Source organism: Microtus pennsylvanicus, chromosome 15 (assembly GCF_037038515.1).
Source record: "Microtus pennsylvanicus isolate mMicPen1 chromosome 15, mMicPen1.hap1, whole genome shotgun sequence".
NCBI lineage: Eukaryota > Metazoa > Chordata > Mammalia > Rodentia > Cricetidae > Microtus > Microtus pennsylvanicus.
The window spans coordinates 21,017,040-21,039,316 of NC_134593.1; the positions used below are offsets into that span (position 1 = coordinate 21,017,040).

Consider the following 22,277-nt stretch of genomic DNA (forward strand, 5'->3'; position numbering starts at 1 on the left):
TGTCTGTGGAGGTGTTTCCAGAGATGTTTGACTGAGGAGTGGAGACCCACCATGCCTGTGGGTGGCGTGTTTCCGTGGGCTGGAGTTCTGGACTGGATGAAAAGGGGAACAGCAGGAGCAAGTCAAAAACCAGCATTCATTTGTCTCTGCTTCCTGATGGTGAATGTAATGTGACCAGCTCCCACCATGCCCTCCCCCCTGTGACGGACTAGAACCTCATACTGTGAACCCAAACAAACCCTCCCTTCTTTAAGTCACCTTTGGCTGGTGTTTTGTCAAGTAACGCACACTTAAAAAACAAAAACTAATAGTGTACAGGAATACACATCAGTTTGAAGAATTCCTCAGTTAAGTAGTTGGTTTGGCCATAGAGAAATTTTCCATTTCTCTATGTAGTGGATATGAAACTTACTTTTCCATAAAGAAACTTGAAGTGGGCAGAAAATTTGATATTCTGTGCAACAAATTTGTGCTGGGATTCTAGTATGCTTATCATCTCAATTTTATATACTTTAAACATAGGTTATATAACGAGGCTAATTAAGTTGAATGAATGAGTAGCTATCATAATCTCCTTTTATGGAGAAGTCATTCCTTTGCCCTTGCCCTCGGGTAAGACATGTTTCCAACCTCACCAGCATCATCTTAGTGCTTTTTCCAGTAGGTTCCTCACTGTGTTTGGTTCTTGTCACAGAGGACATGCACATCAGAGTAGCCCAATCACTGTGGGTATTTTCTGTTACTTTACCCTAGGTGTTTATCTCTAGGATCTGTCTTAACATGATGTATCTTGGCCAGGCAGGGGCAGCATTATCCTTCCTTTCTCAGCTCTCCAGCCCTGGCCTGTGAGATAGCTGCCTCCTTCCAGGAGTGAGGAGAGATGACCTTTGAAGAAGATGGGGGTGGGGAGGAGGGTGGAATTCATGACTTTGGCTGGATTTGCTTTAGTCAGAGAATTGAATTGTCATTCCAGAGGAAACATTTTAAAAACATAATCTGCCAAGGTCCTGCTCCAAGGTGAACAGAAGTCACCTGCATGAAAAGTCCTCCTCCCTGATGTCTTCGAAAGTGTGGTTAACGTTAGTAGGCAGCTCTGCCGGTGTTCTGGCTCCCGCTCCCTGATACGCTTGCAGACACTCTGAAAGTACCTTCCCTGGGTTTCCAGCCACAGCAGCATCGCAGATGACACAGATGGATGATTCAGCTAGCATTCCCCTTCACTTCTGACTACTACACAGGCTTGAAAAGCCATCAGTCGCCTTGCAGCTATGGTGATCATGTGACCCAGTTCTGGCCAATCAGAAGAAACAGAAGCCTGCTGGGAAAATTCCTGTTTTCCTCAGACTTTGCTGCTCCATACATTGAATTTGGGTAAATTGGAACCCTGCTAACCCCTTGTTCTGTTCCTTTCTTTTCTTTTCTTTTTTTTTCTTTTCTTTTCTTCTCTTTTTCCTTTTAACCACCTTATGGTTATGTAGCCCTGACCAGCCTGGTACCGTGTAACCCAGAGTAATGTCAAATTCACCACAATCCTCCTGCCTCAGCCTTTCAAGTGCTGGGGTTACATGTGTGAACCATCCTCCCTAGCTGGTATTGGCTATTTTAGGACAAAAAGAGAGACTTACTTAACATAACACTAAGTCTCTGGTCCTGACAGTGCTGAGGGGTGGCCTTCCCACAGCTACCAGGCATGTGAGAAAAATCTTCTCTTGCTAGTTTGGCTCTCATTAGGCTGGCGCTCGTACAAGGAGGACCTTCACATAGAATGGACATAGGAAAGTGAGTTCAAGACACCCTGTGTGGCTTGGATCTCCAAAGCTTCCCCTGGGCCCAGCCTCAGGCAGATTGCTATGTGTCTGGGGCCAGCCTGGTTCTACAGAGTGAGTTCCAGGACGGCCAGGCCTGTTGCACAGAAAAACCCTATGTGGGGAGTGTATGTCCCAGAATGTGTGGACTGCAGGGTTGACCCTGTCCATCTTGTACATGTTCACCCAGGATCCATCTCCTGTCATCAGGCTTGAACTGCAAGTCTTTACCTCCGACCCCGAATCATCTTCCAGCACATCCTCACTTTATTTAACAGCCTTGTGCTGACTCGTTAACCTGAGGAACAACAATTAGTTCCATGTGTGTCTCTATCTAACTGGTGAGGGGAGAGCTGATGGTTCTCTACCGGTAAGACAGGCTGTGAGACGCGACTCAACACTGCATCCCTGGGACACGCTCTTCTCTTTATTCCAAACAGAAGATATATGTACATATATTCATGTTTCTTTGTTTTCTGGGCATTTTGTTCTTCCTTGCTCCTTCCTTCTCTCCCCTTTTCCCTCCCTCCTAGTTCTTCCCTCAGCCCTGCAAATTTCCCTAAGGCCAGTCTGAGGAAGGCATTTTCTCAATTGAGGTTCCCACTCCCCGAGGATCCCGGCTTGAGGCAAGTTGACAAAAAAAAAATTGACCAGGACACTCTTCTCCCCATACCTGTCATTCTACCTTCACCAGCCTTCCGACCAGCCCCTTCTCAGTTGCCATGACAATCCCTTTCCCACTTTCTTCCGTTTTCTCCCGTTTGCCTCCTTCTATCACATTCTTTACCTCCTTAGTCTTTTCCTTTCTGCCCTTCCGTTTTCCTTTTCTCCCTCCTATTTATCCTTCCTTATTTTCTCTACCTACCTCTCTCAATCTTCCCTTCCTTTCTCTGCCTCACTCCCTCTTCCCTTATCTTCTCCTTTCCCTTCTTCTCTCTCCCTTCTCCTCCTCTCCCCTCTCTTTTTCTATCCCCCCTTGCTTACTCCATTCCTGTTTTTCCTCATTCCTTTTGCCGTCCCTCTTTTTCCTGTTTCCCTTTTGCCCCCATCTTTTCCTTCCCTTCTTCTTCTTCTTCCTTTTCCTCTCTCCTACCTTTCCCCACTTCTTCCTTTCCTCTTTTCTACCCCTTCCCGTTTACTTTCCCCTTCCTTCTCTTTCCCCTACATTTCTTTTCACCCCTTCCCCATTTCTCACATCCCCTTCCCTCCCCTGCCTCCGCCTATTTTCTTCCCCATCCATTTCCCTCCTTTTTACCTTCCTTTCTTCCCATGTACACTCTCTCATACACAGCCCCCCTCCCTCTCTCCTCCCTGCCTTCCCTTTCCACCTTCCCCTTCTTCACTCTCTCATGTCCTTTCTTCACTTCCCCTAACTTCCATCCTTTCTTTCCTTTTTCTGTCTTCCTTTGCCCTTCCTCCCTTTATCCCCCTCCCTTTCTCCATTGATATCTTTTTTAATTCTCACATTTGACCTCCATGTTCCCTCTTTTTTCTTCCTTCCCTTCCTTTTCCCTTTCTCTGCACTCTCCCACCTGCACCTCTCACTTCCCCTCCTTCCTCCCTCTCTCTTCATCTGTTTTTCTCCTCTCCTTTCCTTGATTCTGAGTGTCTCTATCTCTTTCCATCCATTCCTTACTCCTCTCTTACTTCCCTTCCTTCTTATACATTTCTTTCCCTCCATTCCCTCCCTTCTTTCTTCCTTTTCCTTTCCTTTCTTTCTCCCCTTTCCTTTTCCTCCTCCTTCCCCTTCCCTTTAATTCCCCATTCCTTCCTTCCTTTCTTCCTCCCTCTCTCTCTTCCTCCTTCCATCTCTCCCTTTCTCCCTCCCTGTGATTTCCCCCTTTTTCCTTGTCCACTTTCTTCCCTCTCTCCTCTTTCACTCCTTTTCAATCCCTTTCCCTACATCCCTCCACCCGTTCTATTTCTTTTCACTTTTTTCTCTTCCTTCTTTCCTCCCCACTTCCCACCTTTCTTTCCTCTCATTTATCTCCTTCCTCTTTCCATTTCCCCATATTCTCTCCCCCTTCCCTTTCCCCACTCTTCTTCCTCCCACTTCCCCAACTTCCTTCTCCCATTTCATTCCCTACCACCCCATTTTTCCTTCACCCCCCTTTACTTTCCCTTCTCGCTCACTCTCCCTTCCCTCTTCCTTCCCATATTTCTCTTGTTTTCATCTCTTCTTTTATCCCCTTTTTGTTCCCTATTGCCTCTTCCACATCTTCCACCTAATCCCCCCCCCATTTCTTCTATTTAAATTTTATTGTTGATATTGTAATTACAACATTTCCCCTTCCCTTTACTTCCTCCACACTGTTCCCTGTACCCCTCCCCACTCTCCTTCAGCTTCATGGTCTCTTTTTTCAGTGTTATTACATGCACATATGTATATGTACATACATGTATATTCCTGAATATGATCTGTTGAGTTCACATAATGCTACTTGTATGCATGTTTTCAGGGCTGACTGCTTGACACTGGACAACCGATTGGTGTCATCCTCTCTGGGGCAAATGGCATCCCCACTCCTAGCTTTTCTCAGTTTCCTGTAGTTCTTTGTGCAGGGCTGAGGCCCCTGGGCTTCTCCCTGAGCAGTTTGGTATGGTTTTTGGCGTCTTTCTTGTCCCTCTCACATTTGGGTGGTCATGTTGGTGAGGCTTTGCGGCTGGGGCTTCTGGAGTTCCTAGGAGACACAATCTCACAGCCAAGTCTTTGATTCCCTGTCTCTTATAATCCTTCTGCTGCCCTCTTTCACATGGTGATGTTCCCTGAGCCTTGGCTGCGGGAGTGTTTTGTAAATGTACCCGCTGGGACTAGGTTCCATATCGCTGCATATTGATTGTTGTGGTTTTCTGTAATAATCTCTGTCTGAGAAGTTCCTTGATGAGAGGCGAAGACTACACTGATCCGTGGGTAGACAGACAAATATTTAGGTTGTTGTTAGGGATTGTGTTGGATTAGTAAATTAGCGGTTGTAGAGTCGCCTCCAGTAACCATGACTCCACTATCACTGAATAGTTACCTAGGTTTCCAGAACCAGGTATGGTACCCATCTTGTGGAGCAGCCTTATGTCCAGATAGAGAGCTGTTGGTATGTGCCAAGGTGTGCATGCCACCGCTGCCGCACTGCTGATGGTCATCAGTGTGGTTCATAGGCGTCGCAGCGGAGTAGGGTTGTTGGTTGTTTCCTCTTTGGAAGCTTGCATGGCATCTTTTGGTACCACAAAAGCCATTTCTTAGGGACTCCTTCTTTCTTTCTAACCCTCCATTTCCACTTGTTTTTCTTCCTTCTTTCCTCAACTTATCCCTCCCTTCCTCCCCTTCCTCCCTTCATCTTCCTTTTCCTCATTTCCTTATTCCACTTTTCGCTCTCCTCTTTCACCCCCCCTTTCCCATCCTCTCCTTCCTTCTCCCCTTTCCAATCTCTCTAACTCCCCTCTTTCTTCTCCTTTCCCCTTCTCCCTTCCTCTCCTTTTTCCTCAATTCTTTCATGCCCGTCTCCATTCCTTCTCATTTATCTCTCTTCCCTCGCTTCTTTCTTTCACCTTCCTTTACTCTGCCTCTTTCCCTCCCTGCCTTCCTCCCTCCTGAACTCTTGTCTTTCCTTCCTAATTTATCCCTTTCATTCCTGCCTTCTCTTCCAGTCTTTCCCTCCCTTTCTCTTCCTCCTTTCTTCTCCTTTCCCATAACCGCCTTCTCGTGCTTTTCTTTCTTGCCCTTTTCTCGTCCTTGGAGAGCCAGTCACAAAACAATATTCCTCTGTGGTCTCCAGGTTCCTGCCTTGAATTCTTGACTTCCTTTGTGACAGTCTGTGATGTGGAACTGTAAGCAAAATAAACCATTTCCTCCCCAAGTTGCTTTTGATAATGGTGTTTTATCATAATAGTAGAAATCTGACTAAGACAGGTATCAATTAAAAATCTGATCATGTGACAAGAAAGGAACAGATTTGGAAAGAAAGCAGACGTGACTTATCGGGGAGGAAGCAATGACACGACCATTGCAAACATGAAGAAGTGTCATCTATGGGGGGTCTCTGAGTCCCTTTCTTATGCACGAAGCTGTGTCACCTCTGTTTCCTTCATTTTCTTCAGGTCTCTAGTTAAAGGCTCATTTCAGAGTGGAGCACGCCAGCCACTCACCTTCATCGCTGACTGCCTTAAATGGTGTCTCCTGTCCGCTGACATCACAGGGAGGGCCTATCTATCACTTGCCTATTTGCTTATCATTTCTCTTTCTTCCTTGGGATGTAAGCAGAAAACTAGCAGCTTTAGTTACTTTCATTGGTTATTAAAATAAGGATTTCCCAGGAGCAGAAGGAGAGAGAGCACGAGCCAGGAACTCAGAACCGCAAGGGGTGCACCCACACACTGAGACAATGGGAGTGTTCTATTGGGAACTCACCAAGGCCAGCTGGCCTGGGTCTGAAAAAGCATGGGATAAAACCAGACTTGCTGAACATAGCGGACAATGAGGACTACTGAGAACTCAAGAACAATGGCAATGGGTTTTTGATCCTACTGCACGTACTGGCTTTGTGGGAGCCTAGGCAGTTTGGATGCTCACCTTACTAGACCTGGATGGAGGTGGAGGTTCCTTGGACTTCCCACAGGTCAGGGAACCCTGATTGCTCTTCAAGCTGATGAGGGAGGGGGACTTGATCGGGGGAGGGGGAGGGAAATGGGAGGCAGTGGTGGGGAGGAGGCAGAAATCTTTAATTAATAAATAAATTAAAATAAATAAAAAATAAAAAAATAAAATAAGGATTTCCAGGATCCCCATTAGCCTTTCTCTTTCCTGCTTGGCAGGAGCTTGCAGGACGAAGTCGGGCCTGGGCCCCCTCTTGTCTTTACTGATTCCAAGCTGCATGATTTTCATGTGTGAAAATCTTCTCACCCTTTAAATCTGTGGAGATCATCTCCAAAGATGGATCCCATCAGTAGCATGTGCATTGTCCACGTCCATGTGTGGTACTAACATGGGCCTGTGTGACTGGATCCCTCAGTAGCATGTGCACTGTCCATGTGTGCACACGGGCCTGTGTGACTGGATCCCTCAGTAGCATGTGCGTTGTCCATGTGTGCACACGGGCCTGTGTGACTGAATCCCCTCAGTAGCATGTGCACTGTCCATATCCATGTGTGCACACGGGTCTGTGTGACTGGATCCCTCAGTAGCATGTGCATTGTCCATGTGTGTACACATGGAAGCCTATGTGCCTTTTTTGTCTCCTCCTCCTCCTCCTCCTCCTCTTCTTCTTCCTCTTCCACGTCTTCCTCCCACTCCTCCTCCCCCCTTTTTGGGACAGGGTTTCTTCAATGAGTCTGGAGCTCACTGAATGTCGAGATTGGTTGACCAGTAACCTCAGAGATCTGTCTATCTCCCACCCAGCTCCTAACCCCCCCTTCGCAAACTCAGGGACTGCAGACACCAGTGTGCAGGGTAGGAGACTTAATTCAGTCCTTCATGCGTACATGGCAAGCACTTTACCCACCGAACAATCTTCGTTCTCCCAACTCATCTACATTGATGGCTTCTGTCAAACTGGTTGTCATTTATTTAGGTAGCACACATCCTTGCAAGGGGTGATGGTAGCACTCAGGAGGCAGAGGGATCGCAACAGGTTCAAGGGTGTCTTGGTCTATGCAGTCAGTTCCAGCCAGCCAGGGGTACATAAGGAGACTGTCTCAGATAAATAAAAGTGAATAAATAATAAATCCCTTGCACATTTAGGAAATAAGATCAAACCCCCTATGGAACCGGCTTTTCTCTTTGCCTGGTAGAATCATGGCGATCCTGTTGGTATTTTGCTGCTCTGTCCTACTGACACGCCAGCAGTTCATTTAACTTTGCAGTCTTTGTACTTCATAGCTACCTGGCAGTCGGTATGTAATATGACGTGTGTCCATGTGAGGTGACTCATGTCACCGCCTTGCTGCCTGCCTTTGTTTGCTAGTTCCAAATGTTGGCAGCTGGTCTAGTCAACTTCTTTAGTGTTTCTGTGCTTTTCAGAAATATGGGAAAAGAGAGAAAGATGCAGTTTAGCTGAATACATGTCCACATATCCTATCCTAGCACTTAGGAGGCCGAGGTGGGAGGGTTCTGACATTTCAATACCACCTTGTGCTTTGTACTTTGTCTCAGAAAAACAAAATAGTAAAATACTATATTTTATTATTGTTTTTGTTGTTGTTTGAGACAGAGTTTCTCTCTGTAACAGCCCTAACTGTTCTGGAACTCACTACATAGAGAAGTTTGACTCCGAACACAGAAATACATTTGCCTCTAACTCCTGAGTGCTGGGATTAAAGGTGTGTGCCACCACTGCCCAGCAGTGCTATATTTTAATATGGTGGCACATATAGCTTAAGATTTACCTTCTGAATCATTTTGAATTGTGCAGTTCCATGGTATTACAGCCCTGATATTGTGTAACCACCAGCATTGTCATATCCAGAATGCTATCTGGTAAAACTGAAACTGTGTCTACTCAAACAGTTGCTTAGATACTTTGTTTCATTCTCTGGACCTCCTTGTCATTCAGGAGTGTATCCAGTTGGGATACAGCTTTTCAGTACTATCTGAAGAAGCTAGTGATTCCTCAGTCTACAGTGCTAACTCTGACTCCTCTCCGAGCTCTAGATCTGCAATTCCCGTGAGTAAAACCATTATGAGGTGTAGCCCAAAGGCACCCTGCCCTACATGTTCAGGCTGCCTCTGACCGGCATCCTTGCAGGCTGACTGTACTTCTTGTGGCATGCCCGGTGGCTGAGGTCATTCTATCCTTTCAGGATGTCCACTCCATGTCTGCGTTCTATTGTTACCACATCCTCTTGGTACCCAGGGAAGGAGCATATGGGAAGGCAGAAGAATAGAAGGTGGACCCTAATTCTGAAGTCTTTTAACCTGAAGGCTTGTCCTGGGGTCTGGGTGGTGACCTGTTACAATTGCTGAGCATGGTGCTTGGGAGAGAGGAGGGATGGAGAGAGAAGAAAAAAATCTCCATAGACAAAAACCCTTATTGTTTTTCTATTTGTCAATAACCCAATGCATTCACATGTACAGTGTTATCTAACTTAAAAATCAAATATTTCGCCATTGGGGTTTCTTGGCAGGATCTTTATGCTGCGAGTGTAGTTTTCTCTAGTTGATGAACCTATCTTCTTTCAATAGCAAAAGGCAATCTTGATGGACATCATTGTCTCCCTTAGCTTTATTAATAACTGGACAGTTCTCAGGGTAGTCAGTGTTTTTACTTCTGATGATGAATTCTGACTATATTGAGAGGAGTGAAGAGAAGTGGTAATGTCACGTTTTAGGCTTAACTCTAAAATAGAGCTCTTATTCTGGAGAGAATATTTCAAATAACAATCACCCTTTAACTATTTCACCATGTAGCTTTGGGGTTGCTGTAGCAGAGGGGGGCTTTGATTTTGCAATTTTCATCAGGATCCGTGAGAATAAGTGGAAGGAGGCACCTGATACTCACTGATGAAGCCTTCCTCACTTTTTAATTTCAAGGCGACTTAAGTTAAAGCTGTGGGGTGACCCTATTATGCCACCCATTCCTAGTTCTACAGAGTTGCAGATGTGACAGGGTGGGAGGAGACTTATCCCATCGAGTGTAAGAAAATGCAACCCAAATGAGGTACATTTGCTGTTAAAATATCTTATGTGTATCCTCTTGTATAGCTTCTGGCTCTCTTGCCTCCAGCAAATCTAATGTATGAATCTCTGCCCCTCCCTCTTTGGTTTTTGAGTCAGCCTTGCAGACAGCACAGGCTTACTTCAAAATCACGGGCATCCTCCTGCCTCAGCTTCCCTAGTGCCAGGTTTACAGCGATGATTGTCTCCACGTCTGAAGCGTTCATCCTACTTCTGGTCTAACGAACAGGAAAAACGATATTGCAATTCGGCGTCTCCCTCTTGTTTGGAGATGAGACTCCTGAGTGAAGGCCTAGGCCCTAGAAATGTTTGCTCCTCACAGATTTAACTCCAGCCAGGGCAATACACCTCTTTTCATGCGAATTTCAGAGTTTTAAATCCCCGCAGAAGGGGGCCGGGCAGAACTGGGCGGGGCCTGGCATGTGGGCGGGGCGGAAGACTCATTTAACCTTCCAGGTTGGACAGGGCAGGATGGGGCGTAGCCTGTGGGGTCGTGCAGATGCTCAGTGGGGTTGGGCTAGGTAGGGGCAGGCAGCTCTTCAGCTGTCCCGTTCTGTGTGTCGTGGGCTCGGGAGGGAGCCGGTGGGGTCGTTCCTTAAGAGACAGGCCTGGGAGACAGAGGCGGGGCTTTGAAGGGCTGAAGTCTAAGCTCCCGGGGGGGCGTGGCTTGGCGGAGGGCGCGGGGCGGTCCTTAGCCACCCAGGAGAGGGGCGGAGCCAAGGCGAAGCTGGGTTCTTAGAACCGCAGCCGTCCGCCGGGGTGTGCCTGGGGGCGTGGCCTGAGAGCGGGGGCGGGGCCGTCCTAGCCTCCCTGGAGGGGGCGGGGCCGGGGCGGGGCCTGGGGCTTAGGGGAGAACAGTAGCGGCCCTCAGGGCGCGTCTGCAAAGGCGTAGCCCCCGGAGGAGCGGCTCACCAGCTAACGGTCCTGGGGCCGCGCGTGCCCGCGGGCGACGCCCGCCCGGCCCTTTGCGTCGGGAGCGCGCGGCCGCGCCGGGGCTCGCTCCTCCTCCGCAGCAGCGCCTTCCTCTGCCTCTTCTGCGGGCTGCGGCAGAGCGCTGCGGCGGCGCCGGCCTACGCCATGAGGATCCCCGCGTCAGGGCCAGCGGCGGGCCTCTCGGAGCGGCTGGACTGGGCGTGAGGCGGCGGCGGCCTGCGGGCCTGGGGAGCCCGCCATGGGGGACAGGTGACGAGACCCCGGGTGGGAGGGCGGGCCGGGTGGCCCGCGCGCGAACCCCGCTGACCATCCCTTTGCCTGGCGCAGGTGGGTCCGCGTGACCGTGCTCCGCGGCTGCGTGGGCTGCAGAACCGTGGCGGTGCCGGCGACCGCAACCGCGCGGGACCTCAAGGAGCGCATCTTCGCCGAGACCGGCTTCCCGGTGGCGGAGCAGCGGCTGTGGCGCGGAGACCGGGAGGTAGGTCGGCTCCGGGCCTGCCCCGGGGAGATGGGCGCCGCCGTCGCGTGCTGGCGGCAGGAAACTCAGGGGCTCCTGTCTGTCGCGGAAGACTGATGCTCCGATGATTCATTCGAGCTTTGCAGATAGCTGGGGCAGAATGGCAGGAGCGTGCGCCTGCCGGCAGTAGTGGGGTTTTTTTTTGTTTGTTTGTTTTCCATTTACGGTTCCAGATTCGTGAATCTTCACTGCCTAAGACGAACGTTTTTTTGATGGGCATTGTGAACCGAGGCGTTTTAAAAATCTCAGACATCACCATTCTGATTCATCACTCGTTTATTTCAGGCCCTAAATTGAACAAGAATGCTGTTTTAAAAACGGCCTGTTCTGGAGCCCTTCCCAGCCCCCTGTGGTTCTGGGGCTGAGACTTATGGTTTTGCACGTGCTGGGCAAGCACTCTCCACTAATTTCTATGAATCACGGAAATCTACAGCTGAAAAGGGACTCCAGATATTAATACCCATACTGCTATTTTGAGGAGAAAATCTAAAACTTCTGAAGTGCCAATGAATGTCTAACTAGACCACAATTTTGGAAAATAGCAACATTTCACATATCCTCTTAGATGATGGGACAAATCCTGGAGTTTCCTTGAATGGGAAATTTAAATGACTTTTTATTGAAAATGATCTTATTCTTTATAACTCTAATATCTTACCTCTCTTATTCGGTAAAGAACAGCATGTCCAGGACTTAAAGAGTCGAATGAAATTACAGGGGTTACTTGAGCGACACCGATGACATTTCTAGTTGGATTTCCATACTGCTCAATTCATTACTCTCCAGTGTGGTCTTGACTTTTTATATACCTGGGTCAGTTTTCTGATTTCCTGTACACTTAAACAGATTTCCGGTGAACCGGTTTTTATGCACCTGTACTTTCCCCAGGGTGTTCGCTGCCTCTCTCACACACTGGCTTGCCCAGAGAGTTGAGGCGGAATCAAAAAGAGACACTCACCATTATTGCCTTCTTTATCTGTCACCTCCATGCCTTGCCCACCTTACTCCTGCGTCTCCTTTGTCATTCTGTTCCCTAGATGCATTTACTCCAGTGACTCAGTTGTAGCTTTTGCCATTGGAAGTGTCTCTGAGGTGCCTTTGAAAAGCTCAGATTTGGGGTGCTTGCTGGAAGAAGTGGTCATATTGTTTGGGTTGGGTGGTTAGGAGGGTGAAGGAAATCTGTGTCTATCACTGATTGGTTTTGAGGTCATGGGGTTCTAGTCTACGGCTGTGAAGGTGAAGTTGAAAGCATGGGGAGGCAGTGAGATGCCTCAGTGCTGTGCAAGCCTGACGACTGAATTTAATTCTGGAAACCCTTGCAGAGGTCAGAGGAGAGAAGGATCTCTACAGAGTTGTCCTCTGACCTCCACAATGCGCCCCTGTCTCTGTCTTCTCTCTGTGGGTCTCTCTTTCTCGCTCTCTCACACACACCACAAATAATTAAATCAAAGGCTATATAGGACACTCTGTAAAGGAGAGAATTGTGGCACCTTCACTGGGGTTGCCTAAGACCATCCTGCATATCAGATATTTACATTACAATTCGTAACAGTAGCAAAATTAGTTATAAAGTAGCAACAAAAATAATTTTATGAGGAACTGTATTAAAGGGCTGCAACGTTAGGAAGGTGGAGAACCGCTGACCTAAAGGATGGAGAGTGGGTGTAGAATAAGGCAAAAGGCTTTACAGAGCTTGTTTTTAAGTCTGGAGTCAGACCCGGAGACCAAAGTTTCCTTAGTGGATGACTGGCAGCTTGTTCTGGAAGAAATGTGACAGTTTGCTTTTGTGTGTGGTTCTGCTGATGCTAAGACATAGAAGCCACAGGGAAAATGCAAGTAATGGAGAAGTGGGTGACCCAGATCCTGCTTGCTGCTGCCATGTGTATACCGCTAGAGCCAAATCCATGTGCGTGTTAGTTTCTGCTTTCACGTCCAGTCTAGCCAGTTCTAAGGTGTGTGGCTCTAAAGATGGTGAAAGTCAGCTCCCAGCTGCAGATCTGAAACAGAGAGAGGTCGGTGTTGAAGACAGAATTCTAGGCTGTGGCCGATAGTTAGCACCTCTCCCTTTCTGTATTTGGAAAGTGTGGGAAGAGAACTACTGAGCTCCTGTGTCCTGTTCTGTGCCCTCCACTCCCTGCTCTCCTCCAGACACTGTTCTCTGACCTCTAATCTACAGCCTCCTTTAGTGCTCAAAAGAAGCATTGTGTGTTTGCATTCTTTCCACAGGTGGAGTTTACCTTTCAGTCCCATGCTGCTCAGGACTTTTTAGATGGACATTACTAAATTCTGAATATTTCAGGGTGAGCAGTGGATCACAATAGATAGTAGATGGTGATTTAGCTTTTCTGTCTTTTAATTCATCACAAATATGTCATGTCCCTCTCCAATACCCCATTCCCTAAACCCCAACTTTTGACTCTTGAGCATCTCCCTATGTCTTTGACACTGAAAAAAGGAAATTTTGGGTGATCTGCTGAACAGTTATATTGTCATAGTGTTTAATAATTTGGGTAGAGTTACTGTTTGCTGTTAATTGAAGATGCATGTCTCAGGTTTGTAAGGGAGAATGAGGCGGACAAGACCAAGATTCTGATGATTTTATAATCGATTTTAAAAACAATGAATAGGGACATAGTACATATGGGAGGAGAACAGGGACCTTTCTTTGGTTAGTTGTAGTGCCCAGGAGAGAAGGGGAGAGGGCCTGTACAAGCCACCAGATCATGGCACGCTCCATAGGAGATAGTGCTGCTGGGACATCTCTACTGTCTGATTGCTCTTTAGGAGAATCAGTAAAGTCTACCAGACTGTCTGTTGTCAGACTCTGTTATGTCTGGCTAACCTAGTGTACTTAGGTTATTAGGTGTCTAGTTTCTTGCAATTGATTGTCTTGGAAACCTGGAAACTTCCTATGTTTTCTTCCTTTGCTCTACCATTTTTTCTTTCAGTGCACCTTAATAATCCTAAACTGGGCTAATGATCATTGATTTATGTGTGACTTTCTTTTAGTAATTAGTTAGATGGTTAATTAACCTGTAGAATGGCCATCCATGGATGATGTTATGAATATCCTTATGTCTCTTCTGTGCCTGTATGCCTGACTTTCTCCTTCATGTCTGTGTATCTTCTGTTGTCTTTTTGTTATCTTAATAGTTCTGTAAATGTGTGTATATGTATATATTTGTATTTCATATGTATGTGTAACCTAAATACATTACCCAAATAATATTCCATTTACTTTTGTTGGTTATGCCCATTATAAGGAGTTTATCATTCTTCATGTAATAAGCTGGATAGCTTTCACTCAATATTTCATTATTAATATACATCTAAATTATATATATAACTTAGTTCAGTATTCATTAATGTGTGATGTTTTGCTATTCAAATACATTATAGTATTTGGATTATTTCTAAGGACTTTTTTTTTTTGCTAGTGACAGTCAATGTTCTCATCTATGTTTCTTTTTCTTTTTTCTTTCTTTCTCCTTTTTTTAAAAAAAGCTTTTCATGACAGGGTTTCTCTGTGTAACAGTCCTGGCTGTCCTGGAACTCTCTTTGTAGACCAGGGTGGACTTGAACTTACTGAGACCCGCCTGCCTCTGCCTCCCAAGTGTTGGATTAAAGGCGTGCTCCACAACTGCCTGACTAGCCCATTTATGTTTCTTTAAGCACCTGTGCAAGGCGTGCACTAGTTTTCAAAGATAGTTCCCAGGTTCAGCAGGTGTATGATGTGAACATGCTTTATAACCAAGGCCATTAGCGGTACATCCAACGAGAGGAGCAGAAGGATTACATACAGAAAATAAAGAGATCCAATGGGAGAGGGTTATTGAAACCTGGATGACAGGAGAAGCTGCTGCAGAGAGTGGAGAAATACAGTTAGTTTGGAGAGACTGGAGATTATGTACTTGAACCTAGAAGTAACTGCGGAGGAGCTTTGGAGAGGGATGTTCCCCTGGAGTAACTGTGAAATAAAGCTGAGGTGGTGCTGGAGGGAAAGCTAATGAGCTCACCCTTCTCCTCGTTGAGTTTTTGAACATGGAGACAGTTGGCCCTGTCAGTAAAGTGTACCTTAGAAAAGCAGTCCTTCAGGTAAGCTTTGGAGTCAATTTTGTGATCTTTGGACTGTTGAAAAAGCCCAGGTAGACCATGTCAATAGATTGAAAGTGGACTCAGACAGAGGGGTCAGCTCTGTGAGTCAGTAATTCATCTTGTACCCGCCTTCATTAGAAGCAGGGGCCAAGCACCAAGGCAGTTTTCAGGGAAGTCACAGCTTACTCCTCTCTTGCTGGGGGCATCTGTAGTAATACCTTCCAAAGGAAAACGTGATTCCTTGGGAACATGATTTTGTGGAATACCACTAAAAATAAATAAAAAATGCTGCTGATTCAGGGAATGCTGAATAGATTAATCCCAAGAAAATTGTCATACATATTAATATGTCAAAATTTTTGTCCTTTGATCTGTTACAGTTTCCTGGACCTATGCTATATACCAAATACATATTGATAGCATTGATCAAAAAGATAGTTTTGCTTATATTAAGGATCTCACATATATCTGAAACTGAATTTAAGATGATTTGGACAAGTAGAATACTTGCCTAGCTTGTGAAAGAGGGAAGGAAGAATTCTTTGGCAGAGGACAAATAGGTGAATTTTTACTTATAATTATTTAAAGAAAAATTCTAACTTTTAAATTTAAAGTATTTATTACATAAATATTTCAACTAGCATTTTGTTCTGTCTTCTGAAACATTCCCTTCAGAGCAACTTATTTCTTGGTGAGAATGGTTAACAAGCATTACTTGAATGAAAACACTTGAGGAAGGTTTTGAAATGACAGTGTTGGATGTTATGTCGCTTCTTACACATTTTCTGTTCTCTGTTTCAGTTACCTGACTGGATCAAGATTGGAGATCTGACTCCCAAAACCTGTCATCTTTTTGTGAACCTTCAATCAAAAGGCTTAAAAGGGGGAGGTATAATATTGGTTTTATCAGAATATAGCATAGTTCAGTCTATTGAAGATTTTATTTTAATCCAGGCACAGAGGGGAGGACGGTGACTGCCATGAACTAGGAGGAGGATAAAATGAAGAGTTGTTGGTCCAATATGAAATTTAACTATGCAAAACAAATGAGATCTGGAGATCTGCTGCACAGTGAATGGCCCAGTTGTGATGACCAGCACTAGCACTGTACTGTGTTCTTAAAGCCTCTAAGAAGAGTGGAGCATGGTGGTGCATGTCTGTAATCTCAGTATGTAGGAAGCTGAGGCAGGAGGCTCTTTGGAGTATGAGGCCAGCCTAGCTACTTAGCAATAAATAAATATAAACAAACAAATAAAATTGCTAAGAATGGAGATCTTAAATACTTTTCCACAAAAAGAATAAAGTCAAAACAAAATGGAGTTAGGAGAAACTTTTGGAGCTGATTGATAGAATAAGGGAGTAATAATGATGTTTGGATAGTTTCATGGGTATATATTGACCTTCAAGTTCATGCATTAAGTTTCTGTAGCTTTTATATGTACTTCTGTAGTCGGGCTTTCCTTTGGGCTGCCAGCTCACATATAACTACATGGAGACTTATTATTAATTATGACAGCTCAGCCTATAGCTTAGGCTTGTTCTTAGCCAACTCTTATAACTTAACCCATTTATATTACTCTATATTCTATAATATAGCATTACCTCTGTTTCATCTTATACCTCCTGTTTTCTCTCTGTGTCTCCCATGCACCTTGAATCTCCTCCCCTTCCTTTCTTTCCCCAGAAATCACACCTATTCCTCCTGCCTAGCTATAGGCTGTTCAGCTTTTTATTACACCAATCACAGCAAAATACTTCTTCATACAGTGTATAATTACCCTACAACATTTCTCCCTTTATGTCTAAATAAAAAGGAAAGGTTTTAACTCTAACATAGTAAAACTATATACAATAAAAAATTATCAGGTAAGAATTACATTCACAATGTCCAGTTGATTTGTATGTGGCATATTTGAGAAAATACTCTATTATTTATTTTATCTTGATGAATTTAACTAAACCATTTTATCATAACTTTAATATGGTATTACCATATTAAAACTATCTTTTTAGACCTCAAAACATCTTAGATAAACAACTTATGCTTTTATGTTTCTTAACTATTTTATAAACTTTATATCTTTTTGTAAGTTTCTTTTTGGAATTTAGTAATAAGGAAAACTATAAAACTATAACTATTTCATTTTCAACTCTATCAGAGACCCACAAAGGATATAATATTACCTGAGTAAGCAAGAAGTGTTTCAAAACTATAGAAACAATGGAGACATCTAGCTGCCTAGACAGTTGCCCTAGTTTTCTCTGTATATTGGCGCATCCATTTTTGGCCTACAGTCCTAGAATATCTGACAGATTTTTCTATAAAGCAGGAATTTAGAAGGACTGTCATACCTTGTCTTGGTAAAGTTTGGCAGTAACTTTTTTTTTTGTCCAATTTGGACAGTATAGTTTCAGCCATTGAGGCACAGGCAATTTATTGCCGAGCTGCTAACTTTGCCACAATAAAAACAAACTCCATATGGAGGTTCTTTGATGCCCAACATCCTTATTTGAAGTAGAGTGGTGCTGCCAGGAACAGATCCGTCTCATTGTCATGAAAAGCCTTCTGTTACTAAAACATCTTAAATGTGATATTCTGTAGGTTTCTGAAGTGTTTAAAGATCATCTGTATATCTAAAATATATCTCTGTATGACCTTGAAAACATACCAAACATGACTACAAGTTTTATTGTTATAGATGATTAACTACTAACTTATATTTCTTAATTATCCTAAATGACTTAATAATAATAGCTTTCAAGGACTAGAACTTTACATTACATTTTTAAATGAACTGCATAGGTATAATACCTTAAACCAGAAAGAAACATATACAGTATAGCAAAAATAACCTTAAATTTGTGTCAATATAAAAGTATCTTGCCGAGTGGTGGTGGCGCACGCCTTTAATCCCAGCACTCAGGAGGCAGAGGCAGGCGGATCTCTGTGAGTTCGAGGCCAGCCTGGTCTAGAAGAGCTAGTTCCAGGACAGGAACCAAAAGCTACGGAGAAACCCTGTCTTGAAAAACAAAAATATCTTAAACAAGAGTAGAAACATTTATAGGGTATGTTCTAACAAAAGCAACCTTAAATTTGTATCAATATACACAAATCCATACCAGTATAAGATATTTAAGACTAGTAATTAATTTTTAGTCTAAAAATAGATTTAGTAATCTGCCCTTTTATCCTATCGTTACCCTATCTCCCCTCTTTTCAAAATGAGATCCTTAACTCTAACCTCCCTTGTTTATTTGCTTACCATGATCAGTAACAATTTGCAACCAATCCCCTATACAATGACTAACACTGAGTGACGGAAAACTACCCAGTCCACCTTTTGGGAATGTAGGCATCGTAGTTTTTAAAATTATTTCCTGTTGCCCGGAGGTAACAGCATCTTCAGGGGACCCTGAGAAAATTAGGATACGGTCAAGTCCTGAGAGAGCTAGCTGTATTGTTTTTTGTTTAGTTTCTGAGTGGTGGGAAAGTATAGAGCTCATCTGAAGTCCTGGCTTAATAGTCTGTGAGGCTGGACCATCTCAGCTAGCAGCTTTGAAGTTGTTCTGGATGCAGAATTTTGAGGAAACTGTAACAGAGGCATTCTAAGAGGCTGGATCACTTGGGCTACTTGTCATCATTAGCATCTACTCCCTTTTCCCCCCTGAAAATACATAAACTTTTAAAAAGTAACATATATATTATATGTGTGTGTGTGTGTGTGTGTGTGTATTGACACAAGTATAGAATGTGTGGTATGCACAAGTCAGCGACAGATGATTTTTGTGTTATGTTTGAGCTAGTATAAGGCATCTGTTAACTCTATAAGTTTGTTTGGACTGTATAACCTTCTGTCCATGCACTATGAAAGGATGACATGTAATAAGTCATGAGGAGTCTGTAGCCAAAGAGATTTATCATGTCTCATCCAGTTTCAGAACTCTTCCCATAGTAGAGGAATCAGCATATATGTCACCTGTCCTGTAGTTTTGGCTTTTATCCTCATGTTGGTAGCCAAAATCCTCAGGAGTTCTCCCCCAGTCAAATCTGAACTCTATTAACTTCGAAGGAAATCATAACTTATTGTTTCCTGTGGAAACAAAGACATGACTTCTCCCTCAAAGTATTCTTTGTCTTCCATTCTTAAAGTGAAGACATTCTTAAAATATATATGTTGGTTTAATTTAGCAGTTTCCATAATTCAGTGTCTCTCAGAAGCTGTTTTTTGTACATTAGCATTTAAAAAATTCAAAGTCAAAAAGTACCATACAGATCCAGCACCTTGTATATTTTCCATCTTTACGTGGTGAGTTGTGAAGTTTTGTTTTCCTAAATCTTTTAAAATATATTCTGTATTTTAGGTCGATTTGGTCAAACAACTCCTCCACTTGTTGATTTTCTCAAGGATATTTTAAGAAGATACCCAGAAGGAGGACAGATCCTTAAGGTAGGATATCTGTGGTTTGCTTCCAGAGCAGATAACTCAGTGTTTGTGTTTGATCTAGATTTGATTACCTTGCCTCCACAGCCACAGTGCATAGCTGAATGGAGTAGATTTGAGACTGCAGCTGGCATGAAGGGAGGAGGGCTTGGAGTATAGGACTCCACTAAGCTGCTGTATACTCTCTTTAAACATGGTATCCTCTAGGAGTGCTTTTGTAGAGCACCCGGTTACATACACCAGCCACTAGTCAACCAACCAGTGGTTCAACAGCCTAACACAGGTCCATGTTAGAGGCCAGGAACATATGCTTGCTTGGGCTCTGAATTTAGAGCTTTGTTTCTGTGAGAGAGTTTAATAGCATAATTACTTATTTATTTATTTATTTATATTTTACATACTCAAATACATTTTTTTCACAAGATGGAGTGGAACTCTCTGTGTAATTCAGGCTGACCTCAAACTCATAATGCTTCTACATCAGTCTTAGTGCTAGGGTTATGGATATGGCTTATGATATGTTCTCTAAGTTTGAATATACTTATTAATAGAAAAACAAAAATTAAATAACCAAAAGAAAGGCAATGAAGGAAGATTTTGTGAAAATGAGTTTTGGTGTTTAATAAGAAACCTCTTGAATGAACTGGGACTGTAGATGAGTTGTTATGACCTCATTATGCTCCCTTCCTGAAGCCCTCATTTCTCTTCTAGCCTACCAAAGCTTTAAGGTCTGTTAGCTTATGGAATCATGCTCAGATAGGCATGGAATAAAGGTTGTGCTGCCTCTTAAGGGACATTGGAGCAGCTTCAGTGTGCCTTTCAGAATGGTGTTCATAGAAGGCTAATTTGAGACCTGTTTTTTATATTGACTTCTGGAGTAATGAAGGGTATGATTATGGAGTTGTCATGTGACTGAGGTGGCCTGAATGACCTACATGAATTCAGAGTGAGGATTCAACTGTTGGTTGCAGGAACTGGGTCAGAAGTGAGGGAGTAGTATCTTTGCTAGGAATGAGTCTGAGCTTCCAGGAAGGTTTGTTAGGTGTTTAGAAGTATTTGGGGGTGGTGAGGACTGAGAATTTTGTTGATGTCTTGCCCTTTCCTTTCTATATCACAGGTTTCTGAGCACCCACCAGATCACTCACAATCCAACAAATGATTGATATTACTCTATTTATAAATGGTTCTCATCACTAAGATGCTTTCTGCCTGAGGCATGTCAGGTTGTCTAGAATATTGCTTATTAGGGTGTATGTATACTAATACCCTTGAGTACCTAAGAGCATTTAAATTTGATAAACAAATGAGAACAATGGTCTGTTTTTGGAAGCTGTTTCAGCATAAGATATCTCAGAATAATCTGTATAGATCTTTGAACTAGAGTACTTTCCTTAGAACAAAGGCTTTGCATGGATTTGTTAGACTAAATGTTAGCACATTCAGAGCTGACTTGCGGGTGTGAATTTCTGGGAAAGACTTCCCAACTCCTGTGTATATAGGACTACTTTCAATAGGAACCTTACCAGAGCTTAACTTACCCATGGAGGTAGTGAGGTTTCTTCACTTTGATACACTTACATTTTAGATATTGTAGGTAAATACAGAGTTGGACAGTAGATGGCTGTATTAATATAAATTTTTGGTATGTTTTATGGTTAGGAATTAATTCAGAATGCAGAAGATGCTGGAGCCACAGAGGTTAAATTTTTATATGATGAAACACAATATGGAACAGAGACTCTTTGGTCAAAAGATATGGCACAATATCAGGGTAAGAATAATTTGGAGTAAATTTTATTTTTTGTGCTAATGATGATTTTTAATGATTTACAATGCTTTTAATGAACAGTGTGATTATCATTTGTACTTCCTGGCATGTTTAATTCAAGTGTTTTTGCTTTTTCTGCTTTTGTTTGGAAGATATTTCTGCTAGTTGGTATATTTAAAGAAAAAAATTAAAATAAAATGGCTAACAATGTAATTACATAGCCTTCCATTTCTCTCAGTCAGTCTACACTTTATATTATGAATAAGATAAAGGACACTACTTCTAAATAGCTATCATTTCTTCTGCATTTGGAAAGAAGTTGTATATATATTGGTCTCTACTTTAGGGCTGCCCTTGTGCTATGGGTGGGAACATAGACTTAATAGGAGAAGGGAAAAAGGAGGATGAGAGGGAAAGCAGTAAGAGAGCCATCACCCATAGACCTGCCGCCTGCTTGCACCCTGAAATGTTGAAAAATATGTATATAGCTTAGTTCATCTCAGCTCTGGAATTGATGGATGATTGTGAATACTTGTATATGATGGACAGTTACTGTGAAAAAGAAGTCTTAACTCATTTCTTAGATATATTTTAGGGACACATAAGTCACAAAATGATGTTTTGTGACAGTAACCATCATTGTTGTTAATTGAATATTTAACATTGATTGTAGTGGCTACAGTCATTCTGATGTCAGATTTCAGGCTTAACGGTAGTTCTTTCTTTACATCTGTAAAGAGATTATATGATGTGATGATAATCTCAGGAGGCTAGCTCCCTGGTTCTGATGTATATGAAGTGATAATCTCAGGAGGCTAGCTCCCTGGTTCTGATGTATATGATGTGATGATCTCAGGAGGCTAGCTCCCTGGTTCTGATGTATATGATGTGATGATCTCAGGAGGCTAGCTCCCTGGTTCTGATGTATATGATGTGATGATCTCAGGAGGCTAGCTCCCTGGTTCTGATGTATATGATGTGATGATCTCAGGAGGCTAGCTCCCTGGTTCTGATGTATATGAAGTGATAATCTCAGGAGGCTAGCTCCCTGGTT

The 22,277-nt window shown here is 43.5% G+C and overlaps 1 protein-coding gene across 8 annotated transcripts in view; it reads left to right on the forward strand.

The window, feature by feature from the left end:
• Sacs (sacsin molecular chaperone) overlaps positions 1-22,277 on the forward strand; it is an 80,318-nt gene that overhangs the window by 26,398 nt on the left and 31,643 nt on the right. For 6 of the 8 annotated variants that reach the window (XM_075949374.1, XM_075949372.1, XM_075949377.1 and 3 more), the window contains exons 3-6: positions 10,729-10,879; positions 15,815-15,902; positions 19,376-19,461; positions 21,115-21,226. In XM_075949374.1, coding sequence (XP_075805489.1) covers positions 10,729-10,879; positions 15,815-15,902; positions 19,376-19,461; positions 21,115-21,226 — 437 coding nt within the window. Of the gene's footprint in view, positions 1-10,342; positions 10,651-10,728; positions 10,880-15,814; positions 15,903-19,375; positions 19,462-21,114; positions 21,227-22,277 lie in introns of those variants that run through there. The other 2 variants (XM_075949373.1, XM_075949375.1) reach the window with 2 other exon arrangements.